The 26,321-nt window shown below is 42.6% G+C and overlaps 2 protein-coding genes across 5 annotated transcripts in view; one reads left to right on the forward strand and one right to left on the reverse strand.

Annotated features, from left to right (window-relative positions):
* Window positions 1-4,873: 4,873 nt before the first annotated feature.
* Window positions 4,874-24,919, reverse strand: LOC103349411 (collagen, type I, alpha 1b-like). The gene is made up of 4 exons (XM_070050033.1): window positions 24,746-24,919; window positions 22,719-24,653; window positions 7,728-7,874; window positions 4,874-5,171 (listed from the first exon to the last, which is right to left on the reverse strand). Exons 1-2 carry the CDS (start codon window positions 24,917-24,919, stop codon window positions 22,851-22,853), a joined length of 1,977 nt encoding a protein of 658 aa, XP_069906134.1. The 3' UTR covers window positions 4,874-5,171; window positions 7,728-7,874; window positions 22,719-22,850.
* NETO1 (neuropilin and tolloid like 1) overlaps window positions 24,704-26,321 on the forward strand; it is a 166,807-nt gene continuing 165,189 nt past the window's right edge. For 3 of the 4 annotated variants that reach the window (XM_051851106.2, XM_051851104.2, XM_051851105.2), the window contains exon 1: window positions 24,795-25,039. In XM_051851106.2, coding sequence (XP_051707066.1) covers window positions 25,012-25,039 — 28 coding nt within the window. In that variant the 5' untranslated portion in view covers window positions 24,795-25,011. Of the gene's footprint in view, window positions 25,040-26,321 lie in introns of all 4 variants that reach the window. The other variant, XM_002713649.5, reaches the window with a different exon arrangement.

Below are 26,321 nucleotides of genomic sequence, written 5' to 3' on the forward strand. Positions count from 1 at the left end.
TTAAGCAACAGCAACAGGGAAAGAAAATAAAATAAAGATTAGCTCATATGCTTCTCTTTATTTTTTTAGTTTAATATATTTGAAGGAGTAAAATCAGCAACTTTGTGAGCATGGAAGAAAAGTCATGAGAATGAGTGTGCATGGGGCAGGAAGGAGTGCCTGTGGCTCTTCCCCTCCCACCAGTGTGTATCAGGAGCACAGATACGTGAAGACCTCAAGCCTGGCAAAGTCCTGATTGTGGGCTCTACCTGTGTCTCCCGCACATGATCTGCTTCTCCTGACACCCAGTCCCTCTCTGAGCAAGTCTCTGCAGCTCACCACCTGGGAAATGACTCTACTCATAATATTTTGGCTATTTGTGGTTCTGGGAACAGAACTAAAAAGAGAGAGAGAATGGACAAAAAATGTTGTGATTTCTGGCATTACTAGCTGCAATTAATGCACTTGATGGTTTATTTTTCTGATCATTAATCTACTTTCATATGGTGGCATAGGTCAGTTCTTCAAAATACTGATTTTCCTGAAATGTATTTTAATTATTGACTGTTGAATTTAAATACTGACAAATCTGGATGTACTATAAAAACTGGACAACTTCCAAATTTTAGAGTGTAATAAAGGAAAAGTACCATGCATTTTATTGAAAATAAAATTTCACTAACAATTACAGCATGGATTAATCACTTAAATAAAATTCTAAAGCTAATTTCTACAACCCATTGGTTTCATCAACAACTAGACCCCCTCTCCCTTTCCATGTTTTCATTCTCAGCATAATGACTTTAGCCTAAACTAAAGTGGCCGTGGGACCATCTCTTTATACAACTCCAGGGAATATGTTTTTATAAAGGTTTCTACAAGAAGGCTTATAATTGCTTTGATTTTGCCTCTAGGCAGGTATTATAGTAAAGAAAACAAAAACATGTTGTTTCAACTTATGACTCAACATTGGATTTTCTTATAAAGCAGCTATTTATCGATAGCCACAACTTGGAGATAATATTTTTATCTCTGAACATAAGCAAATAGGCACAGGAATCTGCCCTCCGGGTCACAGTGCCACTTGCAATGCCCACATCACAGGTCTCAGTGCCTGGATTCCAGTTCCAGCTCTGCTCCTGATGCCGGCTTCCTACTCAAATGCACTCTGGGAGATGACAGGTGATTGCTTCCACAGTTGGGCTTCCTGCCAGCCATGGAGAAGACCTGGATTCAAATCTCGACTTTCAGCCTTAGCCCAGCTCATCCCTGGCTGCTAGGGGAATTCGGTGAGTGAGTCAGCAGGTAGGAGCTCTTTCTGTTTGGCTCTTTCACCGTCTCCTTGCCATTCAGATAAAATAATTTTTAAACAATAAGCAAATAATAGTTTCTTTATTATTTATCTAAATGATACTTATTTAATTCAATTTTAAGTTTGATTTATAAAATAATTCTAAATGACAATTCTAGTAACTGAATATTTTTAGAGATCATCATCATCTCCAAGTATTATTTTTATCATCTAGGTACTCTGTTCATCCATTTAACCATTAATTCATATACCCATTAATACAGTCTTCTGTTCACTCAATTAAACAAGTGGTAACACAGTAGAAAGGCAACATGATCTAATGTTTAAAAATATGGATTCTGGGATCTGGCATTGTGATGTAGCAGATAAGGCCACCGCCTCTGATGCTGGCATCTCATATGGGCACCAGTTCAAGTCCCAACTGCTCCAGTCCTGATCCATCTCCCTGCTAATGCATGTGAAAAGTTGTGGAAGATAGCCTAAGTGTTTGAGCCCCTGCTCCCACATGGGAGACCTGGATGAAGCTCCTGGTTCCTGGCTTCAGCCTGGCACAGCCCTGGGAAATAAACCAGTGAGTGAAAATCTCTCTCTCTCTCTCTCTCTCTCTCTCTCTGTGTGTGTGTGTATGTTTCAGATAAATAATAAATAAATCTTTAAAATGTTGATTCTGCGAGAAAACTGCCAATGTTTGAATTATCTCCTTGGTATATCACTTAATTTCTTTCTATCCAAGTCTTCCCATCTAGAAAATTGGGTTAAAATACACTTGATTCATGGAGTTATAAATTTTGGGTGTCAGTGTTAAGTAAATTATAAGTGCATAGCTCCTAGTAATTAATAAAAATGTGTTAACACAAATAAACAAATGAGTGTATACTGTTCAGAGAAAGGGAACTGCTGGCATAAGTGCTTCATTGAGCTGTATCCATGTGATTCAAAATCATAGGCCCCAAAGCCACGATAGAAAACTGAGGGTACATCAGAGTAAAACACATTTCTAACATGACCCATAGGAGTCACAGTAGTCACAGACTGCCTTTTGCTGCCTGGACTGTAGCACCCAGTCTTGATCTTTGTTTATTCAAATAGATTCTGTCTTTAAGTACCTACTCTCTATTTATTGATTTCTAAAGATTTTGCTTCCCTTGGTATGCTAAACACTAGCTTAGAAAGTTTTCATCCAGTGTTGGGTCACAGTTCAGGTGTGACCCACTAATCTGGTGTCTAATTAATTGGGAGAGCATGACTAACATACTAAAATAAAAATTAGAGTAATATATTATAGTATAAAATGGAAAGCATTGGCATGGAATGTATCGAACAGAATGGAATCAAATTGAACACACTATAATACAGAACAAAGAAACCTGAATAATGCAGAATTATATAGAAAAACAAAGAATGTACACTGTGGTAAAAAAAAGTACCTTTTCAGAAAACATTTTTTCAGTTATATATGAGGGATGCAAGTGTGTCGACACATGTGTGCTTGTAAATGCTTATATGTTTTATATGTGAGACGAATGTGAAAGTGCCAAGGCAAAAAGGTATTTTTTATGTGTGTAGCAGTCAAAAGGTTGAAGGATCCTCCAGGGTAAACTTCAATCTTCTGATTTCCTGTACAGTTGGGAAGAGGATTCTGTATCTCTTTTTAAAAAAGCAGATTTCTTCACTGGAATTAACAAATGAAGATAACACCCTGTTTGGAGAGAAACATGATTCTTATGATTACTAATTTTCTAAGCCAATGTAATTATCAATATTATTTTTAAACCAGCTAATGTCTGAATTCAAGTAAGTTGCTTTGCTCCATGATAAAATATTAATATGAATATTGATTTTCTTTTTTTTTCTCTCTCAAAAATATTTGGAAATTAAAGTAAGAATAGGGGGCCGGCGCTGTGGCTCACTTGGTTAATCCTCCACATGTGGCGCCGGTATCCCATATAGATGCCGGGTTCTAGTCCCGGCTGCTCCTCTTCCAGTCCAGCTCTCTGCTGTGGCCTGAGCAGGAAGTGGAGGATGGCCCAAGTGCTTGGACCCCTGTACCCACATGGGAGACCAGGAGGAAACATCTGGCTCCTGGCTTCGGATCGGTGTAGCTTCGGCTGTAGCAGCCATTTGGGGGGTGAACCAAAGGAAGGAAGACCTTTCTCTCTGTCTCTCTCTCTCTCTCACTAACACTCTGTCAAATAAGCTTAAGAAAGAAAGAAAGAAAGAAAGAAAGAAAGAAAGAAAGAAAGAAAGAAAGAAAGAATCATTATATATCTTGCAAAATGGACAATTCCTAACCAGGTAAGGGAGAGGAGGACGGACTATTATGGCAAAATCATGCAGACCAGTGTGTAGTTCAGTAGGACTTCCACAAATGTCACATATTATTGAAGGAAGACTGATCCAACAGTCATGCTTAGGAGAAGGAGGCACATTTGTGAATTGCTGGTGTGCAGGATGTGCAGATTAAGTGAGTTTGAATATACTTAAATGCCTATCTGAAATTGTAAACACTTTTTACTATGTTAATTTTTTGAAGTATGCAACATTTATTCTAGAAATATAATTAATTTGATTATTATACAGTTTCTTTTCATATAAACTTCAATTGCATAAGTTTTGAAAATTTGTGAACCTATTATAAGATATATTTGTTCAAACAGTTTAGGCTATTGTATCAAACTCAAAGTCAAGTTAAAATGGTGAAGAATTAAGGTCATATTAGCAGTGATAAGTATGTGATACTGTTCTAAGTGCTTTACATATAAAATATCTTGTAATTAAAAAAAGATTTATCTATTTGAAAGGCAGAGTTAGAGAGAGAGAAAGAGAGAGAGCTGTTCCATCCACTGGTTCACTCCCCAGTGCCTGCATGCAACAGCTGAAGCTGGACAAGGACAGTCAGGAACCCGGAATCCATCGGGGCCTCCCCTGTGGGTGACAGGGCCTCATGCATTCCTGCCATCTTCTGCTGCTTTCCCAGGTCCTTTAGCAGGGAACTGGGTCAGAAATGAAGCAGCTGGGACTTGAACTGGTGCTCTCATGCGATCCTGGCATCACAGACAGTGGCTTCACAATGCTGCCCCTCATATAATTCATAAAATAATTACATGAGATATGGTTATGCTCAGTCTACTGACAAGGAAACTTAGGAACAAAGAAATTAGACTTCACAAGATCTTGACAATTGTTAAGTACCAGAATCAGAAGTTAAAGCATAGGCTTTCTGTTGTATGTTAACCACCACACCACATTCATGAAACTATGATTCTCCATACCACAGGATACTATTTAACATTGAAATGGAGCTAACTACTGACTTACACAGTAACAAGGATGAATTTTAAATGTTTTTTACTACCAAAGGAAGCCAGACTAAAAAATCGGCATATTGCATGATTCTATTTATATGAAATTTTGGAAAAGACAAAAATACAGGGGCAGAAAGCAGATGAATTATTTCAGAAAGTTAGGAAATAGGAGGTATTTAGGATATATGCAGAGGATTTTTAGTTCTGTACATTAGTGAGATGGTTATTATATGATTACATAGTATCCTTATAGTCCAGAAACATGACATGACAAAAATTGAATTTTAATGTTATATATTACTGTATATTTCATTAATTATTTTTAATGATTGTTATATATTCAGTCTAGTGTACAAGTTGGGGTTCTCTAGAGAAACCGGAATGCGCTTACACAAAGCACAGGGCCTGAAAAGTCCTAGTATCTGCAGGATGAGTCAGCAACCAGGAGACGTAGAAGAGCTGATGGCTTCATTCCTGGCTGTGCCTGAAAGCCCACGATTCAGGAGACCTGACAGCACTGCTCCAGTCCAAATGCTAGAAGGCTCGACTCAGAAAGCTGATGATTCAGTTTGATTCTGAAGGGAGGGGAAAGAGGAAGATCAAAACACGCCCAGTCCAAAGGCAGTCATGCAGGAAGCATCCTCTCCCACTCACTCAGGAAACAGACAGCCTCTTGGACTTTATTTTGCCTTCAACTGTTTGGACCAGGCCCATCCACATTAATGACGTAATCAGCTGATACAAAGATATATTCATTCAAGGATAATCTCATCCACAAACATCCCCCCAGACACACCCAGAATCATGGTTGGTCAAATATATGGGAACCCTGTGCCCTGGATAAGCTGACACGAAATTAGCCATCGTGCATCATAAGATTTTGGGGTGGAATTTAGATAGTGACAAATGAGTCTCCCCATTAGCGGAAAGAAATTGCATCAGTCACTTTAAAAGTGGCGTTTTGACTGGAAACTGAAGGCTAAAGAGCAAAGCAATTGTACTCCGTATACTCTAGATTGCACTTATCATGCGGATGCAAATTAACAGTTCTGAATCTGCTGTACCTATGCACTGGAGCTAAACACACAAGTGAGCAGTTTCTCAAGTTTATCTCTGCTGTGGCCAGAAAACTAAAATGGACCTTGTGGTACGGATTAGAGTTGCAGACATTAGTGTGGACTCTTATTTAGCGTAACATGTGAAAGGTGAGTAGATGCAGCAGCAGTTAGAGTCACGTGTATACATGAGCTAGCTACACACATAGATTTCCGAGACGTGGTATCCCAGGACAAAAAGAGCTGCGTGAGATGTTACGTAAACTCTCAAAAATGTAGAGGAAGCCAAAATGCTTTCCGAGGGGGGTGATTCTCTTTCACCATTATATTTTATTTTAAGCACTGTAGTGATGATGAAGAGGAGCCTCTTTATACTTTTAATTTATGTTCCTTTGATGGATAATGAAATTGAGCCATTTTTCATACATTTATTGATTATTTGGATATATTGTTTTGTGAGATTCATCCTAAATACTTCATTTTTCTATTGTTTTCACTGATTGATTAGCTTGAGAAGATCGTTGTTACAGCTTTTGCACATAGCTTATGCACCTCTGTGGCTTGCTACCTTATTTCTTTCTTTGAGTTAAAATGATGTTTTAGTTAAAAATATTTCATTTTGTTGAAGTAAAATTTTATTAATCCTTTTATAAGTAGAGATTTGTGTTTAATCAGTAAAATTTGCCAAATATGTAAGTTATAAAACATTCCATTATAACCCATTCCAGAGGCTTTATCAATTTCCTCATTTTTAAGTCTCCCTCCTGGATTCAGTATTCATATATGTGTCGGGCAGAAATCAATTATCATGTTTTCCACCTGCATGCTTAGCCCGTTTCTTTGTAATAAATTAGATGTTAATACCTGAGTGGATCTGTTTCTGGGCCCTATGATCAGTTTAATTGGTAGAGTTCTCTCTTCCTGTGCCACAACACACTTTATCAATTACAGAACTTTGTAGTAACTCCCAGTATTTGGGAGATCATAGTGTCTCACTTCCTCTTCTTCAAGAGGGTCTGGGAGAGCCCTGACCTTTTGCATTTCTATATAAATTTGAAGACGTTTATCATTGTCGCAAAATAGTTGAGATTTTGAGTTCATCTGTACTGGATTTACAGACAAATTTGTCAGCTTCAATAAATATATTTCACAGTTTTCTAATCCATGAAAATGTTCAATATTATTTTAAGAAACACCTTCCCAATGTTGTATCAGTAATACTGGGCTGTTTTCACCACTAGAGTTGTTCATTCTCTCTGGTTGGAGTCATTATTTGACAGTTTTGGTAGTATTAAGATGCTATCTTTTATTACTGTGTGTTTATGTATGAAAGCATGTCATCCTATTATTTTTATGCATAAATAAAATTCTGGTGTTGAGTTGTATAGGTAGTGATCTGTTTTACTGACTTCTCAATTTCCTGATTTATTGACAGTTTTTTTATAAATTTATATTTATGCAATTATACGGTCACCACATATTGCTAGCTTTATTATCCCTGTTTAAATCTTGCATTTTATTTGTTTGCCTTTAATTAGGATTTCCAGCACAATATTAATTTACCAAGAAAATTTTAAATAGTTTTCACTGAAGCATGCTAACCATTGCAGCTTTATTATTGATATATTTATCAATTTAAGGTAGGTCACTTTGTCAGTAATTTTCTTTTATTAGGTTTCATCTTTGAGATTTACTCATTGATTAAAATGAACATATAGCTTTCTACCTTTTCTATTAATATGAGGAATTGCATGGATTAATTTAAAGGTTAAACTAACTTTGCATTTATGTTACTGAGGCAAGGTTATGTTTGTTTACAGATTTGGCATTCATTGTAGAAATTAATCCAAGCCAGTTTCTTGTCTCATTCAAATAATTTTGTAATTCTACTTAACAGCAACTTAAAGGTAGAAATTCCCTTACACAGATAGACACAGTGGGATCTTTCATCTTCTGGCTCACTTCCCAATTGCCTACAACAGTTGGGGTTAGACCAGACCAATGCTGGGGGTCAAGAGCTTGATCCAGGTCTCCTGTGAGGGTCGAAGGGACCCAAGTTCTTGAGCCATCACTTACAGCCTCCAAAGGTGCACATTAGCATGAAGCCAGATCATAAGGAGAGGAGTCAGAACTCGAACCAAACACTCCTATATGGGATGTGAACATGTCAAGCAGTGTCTTAACCATTGCACCAAATGCACACCCCAAAGCACATTTAACAACCTGTGTGAATAAAGAGATTAAATCCATTAACAGATGATATATTTTCCTTTAAAATGAATATTTATAGAACTATAGTACTCCACTTCTCTTCTGATTTCTCATTTTTCTGCAACCATAAAACATCCATTCAATGACATCCTATCCATGTTTATAATTATTTTTGCACTACTTCATTATTGATTGAGGTCAATAAAAATAAAAGTTTCACTGTTTATTGTTTACAGAGGATATTTCCATTTCTTAAGCATTTCATTGCATTGATGTTGTTGATTTATTATGCTTTACGCTAGCTAACATATTTATACACTGACAGAATGAAGCAGATTTTGGACCTTGTTCAGAGTAATGGGAGAAGCCAGAAAGACAAATTGTTAGAGTAGTGCTAAGATGATCTCTTCTCTCAAAGGGTTATAGTTTGAAGGCGTTGATTTGCATCTGAAGGGAAGTACAGCAAATCATGATGTAAGCCATTGACAAATCTGTGCATTTTTATGACAGGAAATTCAAGGAAAGTGAAGGTTTCCGATGGCAATGTTCCTGAGCCCTCACATCTGCCGTTCTCTTGGCTTTTCCTCTTTTCCTAAAGAATGGAATTCTTCATTGGCATGGCATCTTCAGACTCAAAACTGCAAATGAACTGGAGCATTGCTTTTGAAACATAGCTGTAATCAAGGAAGGAAGACTTGCGTGGTAACAAAGTCATAGAAAGCAAGTAAGCCTCCTTCTAATATTTCTCTTGAAGATCAAGGAAAATTTCCTTACTAAAAAAATGCAGTCTCCTGTCCAAACCAATAACTGGCAAAGTTTAAGACATCATCATCATCAATTTAAATATTGCTTGAATCAGATTCTGAACAAATAAATGAATATCTTCGTAGAAATGAAGTTAATATCAACAAAATGATGAATTAATGATGGTCTGACAAACATCTAGGACTGTGTTTCTCTTTTGACACACACAAAAAAATCTATTCCTTCTTTATCCTACTTTAAAACACATGCTTACAAAAATGTACTCACACAAATACATTTATCCTTCACAAAATCCCCGTGTCCTCCCCATTTTCCCATTTCACCTTTAGACCCAGGGTTTTGTGGCCCTGCAAAGCTGTCTCTATGAAGTTCAAAATTATTCCTAGTGTTTGCTTTTCGGAGGGGAAAAAGACAAACTGTTCTTATCTAACACACACAATATAAAACAACAGAAAGAAGGAATCAGATAACCAAACAAACCGACATTCATTACACAGAGAATGGAAAACAGCACATATTAAGTTTACATGCTGATTGTTCCACCACACACATCAGGTGCTTTCAAAAAGAGCGAGGAACCTCACCGCAGTCCTGGTGGGACAAGTCTGACACTTCAGCTCCTCCTCTTGATTCTTTGCTCCTGGCCAAGAGTAGACTTTGGCAGGGGCATGTGGCTTCACTTTTACCAAGGAGAGGCGAGAAGGTACTCACCACCGTGCTGAGGGGTTCACGCTGACATTTCCTCTCAGGTAGAAAACAGACCCTGGGAAAAACAGAGACACCTGAAACTTGTGCTGGGCGGTGATGCCGGAACCGTTTTAAAGACACATTTATTGAATATGTTTTCTATCACCACAACCAACACCCAAATTAGAGAAAATTTAGAATGCACACATAAGAAAAAGTAATATTCATAACATCAACAAGTTTTGGAGTGCATCCTCCTTATTTTTAAAGATTTATTTTTATTTATTTGAAGCCGAGAGAGAGAGAAAGAGAGAGATAGAGAGAATCTTCCATCCACTGCTTCACTCCCCCAGATGGCTGCAATGGCCAAGGCTTGTTCCATCTTCCAGGGTGTTTCCAGGCTATTAGCAGGGAGCTGGATGGGAAGTGGATCAGTCTGGACATGAATTGGCATCCATTCAGGATGTTGCAAATGGTGGCTTTATCCACTATGCCAAGTGCAAGTCCCTGGGAGTGCAGCTCAACTCCTGTTTTCATATTCTTTTTTCTAACTCCAGAGCAACAATTCAAATATTCTCAAATTAAATGATATATTGACTTATAGTTGCTTCCATATTGTTGCAAAGCTTAGGGAAATAAACCAGTTCCCACGGCAAATTCCATATGTTTCACTGAATTTGTGATAATAAATATACAGAGCACAAAAAATATAATGTATATCAGTGAAATTGACATTTTAAATTTTATTATTGTTACAGCCCTTGTCTATACTCTTAGGAACAGCAGCTTCCCTACTTACTACTTGCTGAATTCTTTATTTGATTGAGGGTTAAACTTGTGATTACAAAATAAACTGAAAGCATATCACTGTAAACATTCAAAGAAAAAATAAGAAAGGAAGGAAGAGGGAATGTGGAGCATGTTGGGGAGAGAGGAGAGGGTGGAAAGTATCACTATGCTCTGAGATCTGTATATATGAGATACATATTTGTTCACCTTATATAAATAAAAAATAAAAAACATACATTGACTACCTGCTTATGAAATTTAGCAAGTCCCAAAAGTCACCACATGGGATGGGGTGAGGGTGATCCGCACACACACAGCTTTGTGAGTCAGCAGGGCACTGAAATGATGAAAACCAGAATCTGGACTAACAAGGAAGATGTATATGGATGAATGCAATTAGGAATGTAGAATTATATACTTAGCCAGATATAATTGATGGTTGAGAGTAGATTTAGTAATTTTCAGAAACAAAAGTTATCAAAAATGTACCCACCCATTGTACATTTTATCAGAAATCTGTGAGTTTAGAATAAACTCCTGGCTTCAGATTGGCCCAGCTCCAGCCCTTGCAGCCATTTGGGGAGTGAACTATGTTAATTCTTTATCATTTAAAGGAAACAAAAGTTTTTCTTTAAAAATAAAGTATATGAGCATTTTTATAATAAATAATTAATCAACAAATGCATCCCGCTTCTTAGAAAACATTGTCATTCAGTGTCTTCCTAGCTTATCTTACGTATTTTGTCACATTTTTAAAAGAACAAATAGATATTCATGTAGAAATTTATAAAGTTTTTAAAGTTACAGATGATCAAATAAGATACTACGGTCCTTGAAAACTAGCATCCTATAAGTTGTCTTTTTTTTTTTTTGACAGGCAGAGTTAGACAGAGAGAGAGAGAGAGAGAGAGAGAGGTCTTCCTTCCATTGGTTCGCTCCCCAAATGGCTGCCACCGACGGGGTAGTGTGGATCCGAAGCCAGGAGCCAGGTGCTTCCTCCTAGTCTCCCATGTGGGTGCAGGTGCCCAAGCACTTGGGCCATCCTCCACTGCCCTCCTGGGCCACAACAGAGAGCTGGCCTGGAAGAGGGGCAACCGGGACAGAATCCGGCTCCCCGACCGGGACTAGAACCCGGTGTGCCGGTGCCACAAGGTGGAGGATTAGCCTATTGAGCCGCGGCGCCGGCCATAAGTTGTCTTCTAAAAGTGAATCTTCTCCTGAGCTTTCTACCTTGGTTCTCTCTTACAATATATAGTTTTGATTTTTTTAAGGATAAGTCAAAATGAGAAACAAAATCTGTTTTTTTGATTTTAGGGTAAATCAAAAAAGTAGGTTCTCAATATATCTTATTTGATAAATTTTCAAGCTTCTTTATGTGTATGGGTGTGTTGGGGTATGTATGTGTCTTAGCTTGGAAATTTTCCATAACAAAATACTGTCAAACCTGGGGTGGGTATTGTGGTCCAGTGGGTTGGGACATCTCTTAGAGTAGCTGCATCCCATATCAGAGTGCCTGAGATCAAGTCCTCCCTTCTCCTCCACTTCCAGTCCTACAACTTGCTAATGTGCCTGGGAGGCAGCAGATGACAGCTCAAGTAATGAGTCCATGTGGGGACCAAGATGGAGTTCCCGGCTCCTACCTGTAGCTTGGCTCAACCTCAGCTTGTTGCTGACATTTGGGAAGTGAATCAGCAGATGGAAGCACTCTCTCTCTCTCTCTCTCTCTCTCTCTCTTTCAAATAAATAGAAATGAATACACATTTTAAAAACTAGTCAAGGGGCTGGAGCTGTGGCATAGTGGGTAAACCTGCAGCCTGCCATATGAGCGCCTGTTTGAGTTCCAGCTGCTCCACTTCTGACCCAGCTCCCTGCTGTGTTCTGGGAAATCAGTGTAAGATGGCTCAAGTCCTTGGGCTCCTGCACCTATGTGGGAGACCCAGAAGAAGCTCCTGGCTCCCTGCTTTGGATTGGCACAGCTCCAGTCATTGTAGCCTCTTTCTCTCTCTGCCTCTCCTTCTCTCTTTGTGTTAACTCTGACTTTCAAATAAATAAACCTTTAAAAAACAAGAAAAAAAAACTAGTCAAGGGGCCAGTGCTGTGTCAAGTGAGTAAAGCCACTGCTTGCAGTGCTGACATACCATTGGATGCCAGTTCGAGTCCCGACTGCTGCACCTCCAATGCAGCTCTCTGCTCTGCCCTGGGAAAGCAGTAGAAGATGGCCCAAGTGCTTGGGCCCCTGCATCTACGTGGGAGACCCAAAAGAAGCTCCTGGCTCCTGGCTTCAGATTGGCCCAGCTCCAGCCTTTGCAGCCATTTAGGGAGTGAACTAGCTGATGGAAGACCCCTCATACACACACCTCTGTTCTGCCTCTCTGTAACTCTGCCTTTCAGATAAATAAATAAATCTTTAAAAAACCTAGTCAAATCTGGTTTCAACTGTATATTTTTATGTAATGTCCTATAATATTTCTTTATAAAGATTGAGAGTTGTCAACAAATTTACATCATACAGAGTAATCAAGCAAGTGCAAATTCTCTCTTCAGTTCAATATGTATATCAATACATAAACCAACTGATGTGTATGCATAGCCAGTCATGCTGAGTCATATTGATGATTGGAATTTTAAGATGAATTGAAAGTATATCATAGAAAGATGTATTAAATTACAGTAAAATGATGAGAAGCGAATGACTTTGAGAGTCTCTATTAAAGAAATGGCAGTTTTTGAGATGTCTCAAAGTACTTTACCAAAATAAATCATAATCCAAGATACATCAGTGGAATACTTCCTTATTGCCTAAGCAAGTACAGACACATTATATTTTAATAATGCTTTTAGAACTCTATCCCATCCTCCATTTTTTTCCTCCAAATTCTGCTTCTGTGACAGGCTTTAATTCTACATTCAGGATTCCAGAAGAGCAGGTTTTCTTTTCAAGCATCTCTATCCATATGCATGCAGTTACGAATCCTGAGTTGTATGCCTAAAATAAATGAATATGAGTCAAAGGTATATACTAAGAATACATTATAAAAAAATCTTTATTGCTAAGAGCAACTGGAACAATGTGTTCCCTCTTTAAAATAATATACAAGTTTTCTAAGAAAAGGCAAATCCTTTATTTCACAGAGATGAATAGAATTATACTTAAAAGTTAATTCTACACAAATAAGATATTATTTTAATATATGAGCATTCATTTGTTCCATAATTATCAATTAGTTCATCTATCTACTCTTTTATTTCTATCTCTACTTTAATTTATGAATCCTCTTTCCTATTTTGATGGATCAAAATTATTGGGAAATAAGCATTCTTTTCCAAAAATAAACCATCTATTCTATTAGCAAATTTGCCTATTTAAGTTGACCTTGGTTTTCCAAAACATATTTCGTGACTGTCTAAGAAGGATTATTTTAGTTCAACACATTGGCTCTCCATGAATCAACCTGACCTTCTTCTCTCACTGCCTTGCAAATCTAATGTCGGTTTATTCAATAAAAAGTCTTCTTGAAAAAGAAAACAAAAACTCAAAAAGAAGACCCTTTATATAAGAGCTTTGTTCTTCCCTGGAGGACTTTGGCATTTGTAAAATAATTTGGAAGGAAACAAAAAATGAAAAAAAAGACAAATGTCTGCTAAGGTTATTGTCATGACTAGATATTTATGCAAATAATAAATGTGGCATTACCTTGACTATCCCCTGAATACTCAGGGATCATCGTAGTATGTGTTGCAATGGCTAAAGCTGTAACATCTATTGTAAATGTTTTCCAATTTTAAAGACCTGGGTGTGGTTCAATAATTGTGACAGATACTGATATAAGATGTTAATAGGGGAAGTAAGTCGAAGGACTTAAGGGGACTCTTTGTACTACTACCTCACAACGTTTGTTTTGTAAATTTAAAACTATTCTGGTGGTCCCCACTATGGCACAACAGGTTAATGCCCTGACCTGAAGTGCCAGCATCCCACACGGGCGCCAGTTCGAGACCCAGCTGCTCCACTTTCGATCCAGCTCTCTGCTATGGCCTGGGAAATCAGTAGAAGATGGTTCAAGTCCTTGGGATCCTGCACTCATGTGGGAGACCCAGAAGAAGCTCCTGGCTCCTGGCTTCGAATTGCCATAGCTCCAGCCATTGCAGCCAGTTGGGGAGTGAACAATTGGATGGAAGACCTCTCTCTCTCTCTCTCTCTCTCTCTGCCTCTCCTCTCTCTGTGTAACTCTTTCAAATAAATAAATAAATATTTTTTAAAAAACCTGTACTGAAAACATATTCAAAAAAGCTATAAAAAATTTGAAATGAATTTTCAGATTGAGTATAAGATGTTCATTGGAAACACCACGGTGGGTATTTGGATTTCAGGAAGAACGTCTCATTCTAATGTGGAGCAAAAGGAGACAATAGGTGTGAATGTAACCTACTATCTACTTAGTGTGACAGAATATGAGAGGACCAGGGTAAAAATCTTCAAGAACAATTATTATTTAATTTAATCCTCTCAGTATTTTTTCACTTTCGAAATAATTTTGAGGGCATATTTTATCCTGCATCTAAGTACGGTACCATTGTGTCTACTTGGCACATTAATTTTTTCTATCAGTACACAACAGCATTTTTAGTTATCCTTTCCCTAGGCTCTATTTGCCTAATTTTAAATTTTAATCCCAGTTTACTTCTTTCACTTGGGTATCTTCCACCACAGTTTTTTTCAGTATCTCTTGCTCAGTGCTTGCGCTATCATCTGCTGCCTCCTAGACATACTAGCAACTTGCTGGATAGGAAGTGGAAAGGAGAGGAAGGACTTGATCCCAGGCACTCTGATTTTAGGATGCAGCCATTCTAAGAGGTATCCCAACCCACTGCAAACCTTACAGATAGATGTGAAGTTTTCATATTTTATGTTATGTTTGTATAGATATTAGGTTCTTGATTGTATAGATATTAGAGTTCTTGCATAAGAAGTGTGATGTAACACATTAGTCCCTTAGGACTAGCAGATGCTTTGGTTATGATTTTTACATAAAGAAAAAACAAAAACAAGAAACCGAGCTCTAGTTGCTCTTCTCCACGTAAGTTTATTGATAGGTCAAATTTTCTTAATGTTTGCATCTTTCTTTAACCAGTCCCTGTCCCCAATCCCATCTTACAATATCTATGTCCTAATACTGTTCTTGGTCCAGGGCATCCAAGTACTTTTATGGTTGATCAGCCCTACAGAGATCAGGTGTGGAGTAGGCTGGAAGACAGCAAGCTCCTCTGCCTGTCCAGCACCCCACAATGAGGCTGCACCCTGGGATCCCTTGATGTTACTCTCAGCTTCCTGTCCACCCTGATGCTGTCTGAGCTGAAGGGTGGCAACAGCACAGATGTGTCAACCATATTTATGAAAGATGGTCTCGACAAAATCGCAAATCTCACACGCTCTTCTGAAATGTGATTGGGTCTCTCTCCTCTTAAGAGAAAAAAACTTTATCTGACTCTCTGAATCTGAATGTGTACTATGACTGGTTTGGTCAAGGTATGGCAGAAAGATAAGATGCCACGTCTAGCTGTACATTGTTACTTTCTTGTAGAAGTGCAAATAACCTAAGACTACCATTTTGTGAGACACTCAAGCTGTCTGTCAAACAATGGAGGAGGGGCTGGCACTGTGGCACAGTGGGTTAAAGCTGCCATCTGCGATGATGACATCCAACATGGGTGCTGGTTCAAGTTCTGGCTGCTCCACACATTCAATCTAGGTCCTTGCTAATGCACCTGGGAAAAGCAGTGGAAGACAGCCCAGGTGCTCAGACCCCTGCCACTCATGTGAGACACCTGGATGAAGCTCCTGGCTTTAGCCCAACCCTGATGGCCATGGCCATTTGAGTGTTTGAGTAGGAATCAGCAGATGGAAGACATCTCTCTCTCTTCCTCTCTCTCTCTCTCTCTCTCTCTCTCTGTGTGTGTGTGTGTGTGTGTGTGTCTTCCTCTCTACTAACTCTGCGTTTCAAATAAATCTTTAAGAAAAAGCATTGGATGATGAGATATTGTGAGAGGGGGGAGATTGAGAGAGCAGATGAGTGAGTGACAGAGAAAAAGGATCATCAAAGCATCAGGCTCACTAAGATACTAATGCAGCCAACCTGGAAGTTGATCCTCAGCTCTGGCTACACCAGTTGCTACCACAAGGGACAGAAATAAGCCATCCATCCAGACCCTGCCTAGTGATTGTCTTAACACAAAATCCTGGTGTAGTTTGTTGCATGGTTGTACATTCCTATAATAGTATTTGGAAGTGAGCTAGTGCTCCCAAAATAAAAGGCTAAAACAAGTGACATTGGCTTTGGAATGGAGCAGGACTTGGAGGCTTGACAATTCTTAAGACTGCTAATAGAGCTGAAAAGACAATGCAGAACTTGCTACCAGGAGTAGGGGGAAGTTGGCATGTGTAGTGATGGAAAATTTACCAAAAGTGTAGAAAACAGAAAAATAAGCAGAACGATGTGAATTTGGCTAAGCCGTGCTAGGGGGAGAATGCCAAGATACTTCATTTACTTGTGTATGAGGACATAAAATTAAACAAACAATACTAGAAATGAAATTGATCACCTTTCAAGGATAATTCAAAATAACAGGACCAAGATCTTGTTAAGATGAAAATAAAAATGTCATTTCCAGACTTTCCAGATGGCAAAATACTATAAAGATTAAGAAACAACTATCAAAAAAAAATCAAATTCAGGGTATAACAAATGAAAAAGAGCTTCATGATTAAGCTGAGATCAAAGCTTAATATGACCCTTAAAAATTCATCAAGAAAATACTAGTCTTAAGAATATTAAGATATCCTTTGAAGAGTCTCTTGTCTAGGCAAAATATGACAACTAATATTCTTGAAGGCTTTTTCCATTGCCTCTAACTCCTAAACAAAGACAGAGAGGGGACTCTCCCAAAGACTTGTGAATATGACTTCTTACTGATGTACGACACTCCAATAACATCTACTGGAATCCCACAGCGTCTTTAGAAATGTGTATTGACAGAAGCATCACAGCAATACAAGGAAGAGATAACAGCATTATTATGTTGCTCCCCCTTAGCAAATGCGTCCTGAGAGTCCTTGCCTTCTCTGTCTAGGCCACTGCTCACTCAAAGCCCCTAGCCTTCTCCAGTTTTTTCAATCCAAGAGACAAAATTCTCTCTGTTTAATAGTTTCTCATGTTATTTGTATTAGTTTTGAGGTTGGCTTGAATGCATGGCAAGCCTTTTTGCTATGGTTATTTTAAGCCACAAAAACATGGTTGGAGGATATGAATATAAATATTAAAATAGATACACTATTTATGTAGCTATAGATATAGGTATAAATCTCATTCAGCTACCTAGAGCCCTATGAAATTGCTGTCATACACCTTGACAATAATAGAAGTTCTGATCATAGTTAATTAAACAGAGCAATATTTATATATGTTATGGCCATATATAAATATGCTAAGTGTTCTTTATATCAGTGCCATTAACTATTAAATAGCTCCATGTGTTGTTATTTCTGTCTTACAGATAAGACCATGTAGATTAAGAAAGTTTAGGTACTTATTATATATTTAATGATTTACAGACCTGAGATTCAAATGAAACTATCTTGAGTCAAAGGCTCTTACCTTTCTACGTATGACATTTAAACACTGTATAAAAATAAGAATTGCCATTTTTTCTAGCAATTCAAAGTAGCATTCTTAGTTTGGATAGTGTATGTAAAACAACTCATATGTTCACTTCTTACACTGAGTGTGTGCTTATATAGTGTGTGCTTCACCATAACACAATCATCTTTGCCATCTCTCATTTTTCCCTTCTAGGTATCAAAAAAGTTTCTGACACCTATCCTGTTTACTAAAATGTACTTGCTATTTTTCAAGATTATTCTTATTTTTTCTTTCTTGTTAACCCTCATGGATACTTATGTGTCTAGCAGCAGCTCTGGAGGCAAACACTCCGGCTAAAACCGAGTAGATGGCAAAACACATGTTATTGGGCATTTCCTTCAAACTCAAATGAGAGGGTCCAAAATGAGTGGAAAGTTTATATGTTTTTCTAATAAATTAGAAAATATGGAGTTCTAAAGTTGACATTGTGGAAATCATTGCAATCCTTCTGGTTTAATTTTCTTCAGTTTAAAATAGTAAGATGGGATAACATCAAGGTTTGCTAACTGAAATGTATTCAGAGCCCAGGCAAATGACTGCTAACAAATCATATCTATATTCTATGTTATGAACAGTGCGAACTGATGTCAAAAAATTACTAGAAGATATGTGAAGCTGTGTATTGCTACAAATAAAATGGTGAAGTGATGTGAATATTCCCTACAAAGTTTTTCCAAAGTGGTTGAGATGAGAGATAGTGGTGAGCTATCAGCCACTTGTTCTGGTTAGAAAGGCTGCTGGTATTTAAGAAAGTTGGTCAATTGTGAGAAATTAGGAGTTTTAAAGGAAGCAGGAATTATCCAGGATTGAATTAATTATTCAAAAGCATCAAGTTATAATCCTTCGGTGAAAAGAACTCTGTTGTGCTTTTCAATTATAAATTAAGATCATATTAAAGGAATTCTTTCTGATTTTAGCTCAAAATTAACTCAGGTACTCAACTCAGTACTTGTACTCTGATCTGGTGATAATATTTATTTCTTGTAAAAGAAAATCAGGTTTCTCATCCTACAATTTCCAAGCAAAACCCAAACACTTTTCTAAAATAAAATATACAAACTTGTATCCCATGTATGTAAAACACTCATTTTCCCTTATCTCCCTGTTAAACTCTTAAATACTCACTCTGCTCTGAGGACTGTGCTGCGACAGCTTTGGGAGGTTCCTTTAAAATGTCATTGCTTCCTGCCATTTTCAGCAAACTTTTTTTTTCCCTTTTCACTCTATTAAAAAGCGCCAGTTTAGAAGGAAATACAATTGTGGCAGGAGTCATGAATTGAAGATAGCACAGTAATAACTGAATTCTAGAGAACCATATAGAGAAATTAACTATATATGTCAGAAAATTTTGTTGAGGACTATTATTTTAAATGTGAATTTACTAGAAAACATTGATGGTACTTTTCCATAGATTTTGAAACTTAATGTAACTGTAATTAGTTGGCAAAAATTCTACTGCTGCATTGCTGCTTTCTGAAATTGTATCATTTTGCAACTTGGTCTACCAAAAAACTGCAAACAGAGCTACTTTATTTTCTTTCTTGTTTTACAAACATAAATGAAAACTTTTAAGACATTTCCTATGCCATTGCAAGTATAAGAGAGAAAGGACACTAGGAAAACAGTAGATTAATTTGTTCTAAATGATCAATACTCTCATTAAACATTTACTTTCATGCTCCAATGTTGGTTTCTTGCCTCAAAATATATTTCAAGAGTCAGAGATAAGTTCTGGTCTACATTCACATTCAGGCTCATTTCCTTCTAAAAAATTTATTTATTTATTTGAGAGACAGAGAGAGAAAGAGAAATCTTCCATCCACTGGTTTACGCCCTCAAATGCCCACAATAGCTGGGGTTGGCTCAGGCCAAAGCCAAAAAGCCAGAAATCAATTCAGGCCTCACGCAGCACACGGTAGGGACCTGTTTCCTGAGCCATCACCCACTAACCCTCGGGGTGTGCAATTGCAGGAAGGATTACAAGCGTATCCAGGGCTCAAAACCAGGCACTTTGAAAAGGAAAATGGGAGCCTGAAGCCCAGGCAACTAACCCTGCAATAAATTCACTCCCAGGATGATTTTCAACAGGAAATCTTGGTTACTGTTGTTTCTCACATTCACATATCAACAAACCATAGCATGTGATACATCCTAAATAGCCAAAGCCAGAAATCTTGTGTGACGCTATTAACAAAAATTATGTTTAATACATAATTAACATTCACATATCTGAGTTAACAATGCTAAAAAATGTTTTCTTTATGTTCATTGACAGACATTTTGACACTGACTATGCAAATTTACTCTTCATCTTAACTTGTATTTCTGAATATGGTTACATCCCTTCCTCAACTAGCAATGGGAACTTGTGTTCTCCCCATGAAGACAGTGAGTGAAAGCCGTGATGTGATTCTATTGCAAACACAGCTCCTGTACAAGCCTCTACCCTACAATCTCAAGATGTATCCTCATAAATGTTCCTTGGATTGCGTTTATTTATAGAATACCAGTTAGTAATTAGGCTGGTGCTGACAACAATGTTGTCAATTAAATATCTACCAGAGATGAAAGTTTCTAAAATGTCACTTGATTGGTGAATCACTGAGTCAATTTTCTCCACCTCAGATTTCCCCAAATAGAGACAGCATTACACTGTTCTTGGAACAGAACTGCCACTTACTATGAAACAAGGATAATCACTACATGCCTGAAGGTGCTTGGCAAACATTGGCTGGGTTAATGCAGTGCTGTGGATGCTCCTGCCCACAAGAGGCTAATATTCTTGTGCTATTGTAAAATTAAAATGCCTGCACTTCTAAGGGAACCACATTTTATGTTCCTGTAGTCATGATCATAAAATATCTTGCTTGGCTTAAATGTAAGATTTCTGAGATTTTGTCACATATTTTGTTTCCTGAAGAATTTATACTCTGACAGAATATACCTACAGATGGTTAAAGAGAAATGGCCTCATCAAAATACCTAAAACTGACTTCCCATTACAGTACTACAGATGACTTTCAAACACACTACAATATTGATGATGCATTATTTATTGATTTTTATAAAGCAATTTAATCAGTTTTATATTGTTGGGTTATTAAAATGGGAAAAACAGACTTTATAACTCATAACCATGTAAATGAATCCAAATGTTATTTAGTGATTTAAACATCAATGCAATAAAGAATGTGTCAGAAGTATTTCATTTTAGGTTTTTTTTTTTTTTTGGTAACATCACATTTTAGCAATGGAAAGATAACTTTTAACATGATACCAATTACTGCAGTTGAATTAATGATGATTTAGTGGACTTGGGGTTTTACTGTTTTCTATAGAGAATTGAATGTGCAAATATATGTATGTACAAAAACTGCATAGACGAATACTGCATACACTTGGCTTGTAAGAGCAAGCATCCCATATCATTTCTTTTTAGGGTTTGGAAATTTTGCTTGCATTGTTATAATGATGCAAGTTCAAAAGAAGCCAAAGACACTCCAATTACCACTCCTGTCACTATTTTAATGTTAACTCAGAGAAATGGAGGTAAGGTCTTCCAGGGCAGCTAGAAAGGCATTAGTAAATTTAAAAATTTTAAAGTGGGCAGGTTGTGTTATTTGACCACATGTGTGCAACCTTTCCTAGGGGAACCTGAACTTTTACCATACATTGAGAAAGAAAAAACTTTGCAGGCCCCTGTGAGGGAGGAAGCCCTGCTCAGCAAGGAGTGACTCTGAGACTCTAGGTGAGAAGGCAGCTTGCCAAGAATGTGGTGGATGATTAAAGTCTGCGTGCCTGAAGGAGGAGGAGCAGACTCCTCAAGGGGAAAGTCGGAGCTGCAAGCCAGGGAGGCGAGGAGCCAGGCCTCGGTGTTGGCCCGGGCTCAGCCCTTCTTATCAGAGCGGCCTGGGTGTGCGATGGCCCTGACCCGCCAGGGTTCTTTACTGTTAAGTGATCTCTATGGATCTCAGCCCCTCGCGCTGCCCAGGATGGAGCTGGACAGCAATGCTCAAGAGGCCACTCTGTGAGAATTTCTTTCCCAAGAAAGGTGTGGACAGAATGTCAGAATCCTTTCTCCTCTCCCTGGGATTCCATTCCTGATTCCCTGTCCCTGTCCCCTCCACCATTACCCCCACGCCTACCTGCAAGCAGAACTCTGCAGAACTCACAATGGCCACTTCCTTGGCCGAGTCACCAAAACCCTGTTCTGAGAAACCTGCCTGGGTTGAGTGGATGCATTTAGCCAAAAAAATGAAGATTTGCTTCCTCTAATCGCGGGTGAGAAATGCAGTCATTCTCCATAAACACAATTTTGCACGCTGCCACTGTTTTGTGGAAGCACTTTGCCGTTTTCGCAAGGAAGGCACATCTGGGTAGGAAACCCAGCGGCCCTGCAGTCTTGCAGAACCCAGCCATCACCTGGAGGCGCTGGCCTTTCTTCAGGATCTACACCCTACACAGGTGACCTGTGTGCAGGTTAGAAGTGACAGGTGTTTGGGTGGCTCACCCTCTCAGGGCCGCGGGTTAACAGACTCTGGGCGCTCCGGCCTCTTTACAGCTGGGGTATTCCTCACTCCAAGGCACCTGCCCTCTCCCCGACCTCCCCCTCTACACCACAACCCCACGGCTCCGCACCTGCGGCCTTCACGGGCACCAGCGTCTCTCGGGGGTCGCGGGAGCCCCCCAGGACCTTCTGCCCTACGTGGATGGGCAGGCACCTGCCGGCTCCACTTGCCCTCACCCTGCTCCCTTTAGTCTGGCTTGGAACTCTGCTCTCAGACCCAGGCTCTGGCTGAGTTGGCGCTCTGCGGGCGCGCGCAGCCCTCTCTCTCCCCTCCATCCCCCACACTCGCGCCCACCCACCCACACTCGGAAGAATACACACAACCCCTTTTTCTCCGTCGCTTTACCCCACCGTTAGGACTGGAAGCTGCCTGGAGACCGACGCGCCCGCAGCTTGGTGACAGGAGTCGTGTTGCTGAGTCCGGGGCTCCTGGAGCCCCTCCGGAATCTGGAGGCCGGGCGCGGGGAGAGTACAGTCACCTTGTTATCCCCCACTCCCAGGGCGCTGACCGGAGTCCTCCGCCCTCTCCCGGGCGCCGCTCTGGGGCAGACGCAGGCAGGACCGCGGACAGCGCCCTCGCTCCCGCCCGCCAGCGCGCGCCCACTTGAGCTCCCCGGCGCCGCCGCAGCAGCAGGTGCCGCGAAGTCGGGCAGGGCTGGGGGCCGCCTGCAGCTCCCTGGCCTGTGCGCTTGCCCGCCGCCTCTGTGGGCCCCTGGTTTCCTCCTTGGCCTTGGGAGGCGACTCCCGTCTTCGCAGCGCAGGGTCGGTCTGCGGCGGTCTCCCTCCCTTACTTCTTCCTACCGCCATCATCCTCGCCTGGGCTGTGGAGCCGGAGGCGCCGCGTCCCCGGATGAGAACCCCCGGGGCGTCCCAGACGGCTGGGGCTGGGGCGAGGGTCGGCCCCCCTCTGCGAGGTCGCGAGATCCGGCGCGCGCGGCCGTGGCCGGAGCGGACCGAGTCCGCAGAGGCCAGAGAGGGCGGGACGGACTGGGGCGGGGAGGAGGTACCGGGGCGGGGAGGAGGTGCTGCGGCAGCGTCCAGGAGGGGACTCCCCGCACCCGCGCTCCGGCGTCCGCGACGCTGCCCAGCGTTGACCGCTCTCTCCCGGGCGTGGATTCGCGTTCCCCGAGCTGGGGTTCTTCCCGCGCCGACTCTCCCGCAACTCCAGTCCCCGAGTTCAGCGCGCCGGGCGCGCGTGCCTGCCTGTGTACGTGGGGCTGGGGCTGGGGAGAGCGGGAGTCGCCGTGGGGGTTGGTTGGAAGGCCCTACACAGAGTGGAAGGGAAAGAGCAAGACGCTCGCGTCCACGCAGGACCCCTTTGAGATGGGCGAAATTCTCGTCGGGTCCGCAGAAGAATCGGGAAAGTTTCCCGGCCGCGTGGTCCTGGGGCGCACCCCTGCCTGGTCGCCCCGCCCGAGCCCAGCGCACGGGGGACCGCAGGGGTGGGGGGCAGCTGTCGCAATTCCTCTCCCTTAAAAAAGTGCAAAGCAAGCTCCAGAGCACGGGGGTGGGAGTCCTCGCAAGACCCTCCCTCCCTCCCCCCTCCGGAGGGTCCCACTTGGCATCCGCTGCCACTTCCCCAGGCCTGGCAGCGCGGCTGATCCCAGCGCGGGCCTCACCCCTCCCCCTGTCCCCGGGCCCCGGGCGCGTGCGATGTCCTTGCGGCCGCCGCCGCGCCCCATTCCGCCGCGCACCAGCCCACGGGGCGCCGGCAGCGCGCGGACCTGCCCGGGGCCACCCGGGCCCGGGGGCTTGCGCCGGGGTCGCGCAGCAGGGGTCCGGGGCTGAGGCGCTCACCGGGTAACTCTGCCTTCGCCGCGCCGCCTCCGCCCCCGCCGGTCCCCGCCCCCTTGGCCGCGACGCTCCCCTCCGCCGCCCGCGCGCCCTCCTCTCAGACGCCCACCCGCGCGCTCCTCTTTCTGCAGGATCGCAGAGGCGGCGCGGAGCCCGGCGAGCCCATGACGGACCCCTTCCCCCGGTCTTCGATGCCTCAGCGGAAGATCCCCAACGGCTGGCCAGAGGACGGCTGCTGCTGCTGCTGCTGGACACGCTGCCCGCGAGGCCGCTGCGACCTGCTACTCGGCGTGGACGCGACTGGGGACTGAGCGAGCCCCAGCCGCCGCCGCCGCCGCCGCCCGCTCCGTCGCGGCCGTCGGTCTGGACTGGCCCCGCACCGCCGCGCCCGCCGTCCGGCCCCGGCCCCGGCCCCGGCCCCGGCCCCGGCTCGGGGCGCCCGGGTGCTCGCCCCGCGCCCGCCGCCGCCCGCGCGCCGCGTCCTGCTGACAGCTGCGGCGGCGGCGGCGGCGATGCGAGGGAGGAGGGCGCAGCCCGCGGCCGCGCTCAAGGTGGCGGCCGGCGCCCGGGAGTGATGCGAGCGCCATGGCGCGGCTGCTGGCTTCGCGGCCGTGAGCGAGGAACGAGCGCAGCGCGCGCGAGCCCGGGCGCGGGACGACTCCTCGGGATCTGGCTGCCGGGCGGGCTCGGATCTCTTTCTTCCCCTCCCTCTCTCTCTCTGCCCCCTGTGTTTTGCTCTCCATTTGCATCTTCGCCATCTCCGGACCCCAGCCTCTCCCGCACAGCTGCAAGTCCTCCCGTCTCTAAATGGAATTAGTGGAGCGCGGAGCCTCTGCTGTAAGGAACAGACATGATCCATGGACGCAGTTTGTTTCCCAGTGAGTACCTTTCCCGCCGAGCCGCCTGCGCCTCGAGCCCTCCCCCGGGCGGGCCAGGCGGGGGACCCCGCAGTCCCTGGGAGTCTCGGGGCAGGTGCAAACTTTCCGTGTGGCCGCTCGACCGCGGAGCGAGCGGGGAACCAGCCTTTGTCCAGGTGGACCCCCCAGCCCGTGACCGGGGGCGAGAGCGGCTGCGGCTCAGGGTCCGCACGTGCGGGCGAGCTCGGGCCCCGGGAGCGCGCAGGTGGGAAGAGAGAGAGCGCGCGGGGCTGAGACTCTGTGGGGTGGGGAGAACGGCCCAGCTCCCAGGGGCTGGTTGCTCAGCCCCAGCGGGGAGACCCCGGTGCCCCTGGACCCAACGTGGGCGCGCAGGGCGGGCGCCAGCCTCACCTCCCGCGCTGCTCGGCAGCGTGGAAACGCTGGCGGCGAGGAGCTGGGGAGGCGCCGGGGGAACGCGGCACCGTGGATGGAGTAAAAGGCTATGTAGGAAAACGTGGGGTGGAGATTTCCCTCTCCCCGGCGAGCGTCCGGGTGCTAGTCCTATGCCACGCAGTTCGGAGACCGGCTTCGCCGCGGACTTCAACGTGGTGCGTGTTCGCTAACGCGATTCCCTCAACACAGGAAAACAGTAGAAACCCACTGACTGGTGCCCGTGGCGTGTGTGTGTGTGTGTGTGTGTGTGCGTGTGTGAGATCATGGCAAGTTGAAGCGGATCTCCCCCTCTATTTAAATACACACACGCACAACGTTTTAATCGCAAAGGCGAATGACCTGGCTGGAGCATAAAGTCATCTACCGATGATTTCTGGAATCTTGCTATCAGGGCCCACTTCGCTCGGAACAGCGTGCAAGTATGCATGTTGAAGCTCCAAACCCGCCTCCCCAAATTCCCTTTAAGTGGCATTATGAGAAGAAGGACGTAGACATTTTATGTAATTGGGCACCAACATGTATTTAAAAACCAAGAGAGGAAAATCGAGGAGGTGAAGAGTAGATGACCTGAACACCTGGCTGTTTTTAGGTTTTGTCAAGGGATTGAGTAAAGCAAGAATATGGCTGTAAACAGAAGTCCAGAGTACAATGCATTGCAGATTTACTGTTAAATTACAGATCAGAGACTCAGAAAACCCCACTCAATAATATGCTAATGGAAAACACCGTTTTCAAAATAATAATCTATTTCTGGCTAACTTTAAGCATTGAAGCAAAGTTAAAATTGGGAGAGATGAATTTTACAGTTTGGAAGTACTGAGGGAGGGGGGTACTTGGTAGATGGTGCATT

This window comes from Oryctolagus cuniculus, chromosome 10 (assembly GCF_964237555.1).
Source record: "Oryctolagus cuniculus chromosome 10, mOryCun1.1, whole genome shotgun sequence".
Classification (NCBI taxonomy): domain Eukaryota; kingdom Metazoa; phylum Chordata; class Mammalia; order Lagomorpha; family Leporidae; genus Oryctolagus; species Oryctolagus cuniculus.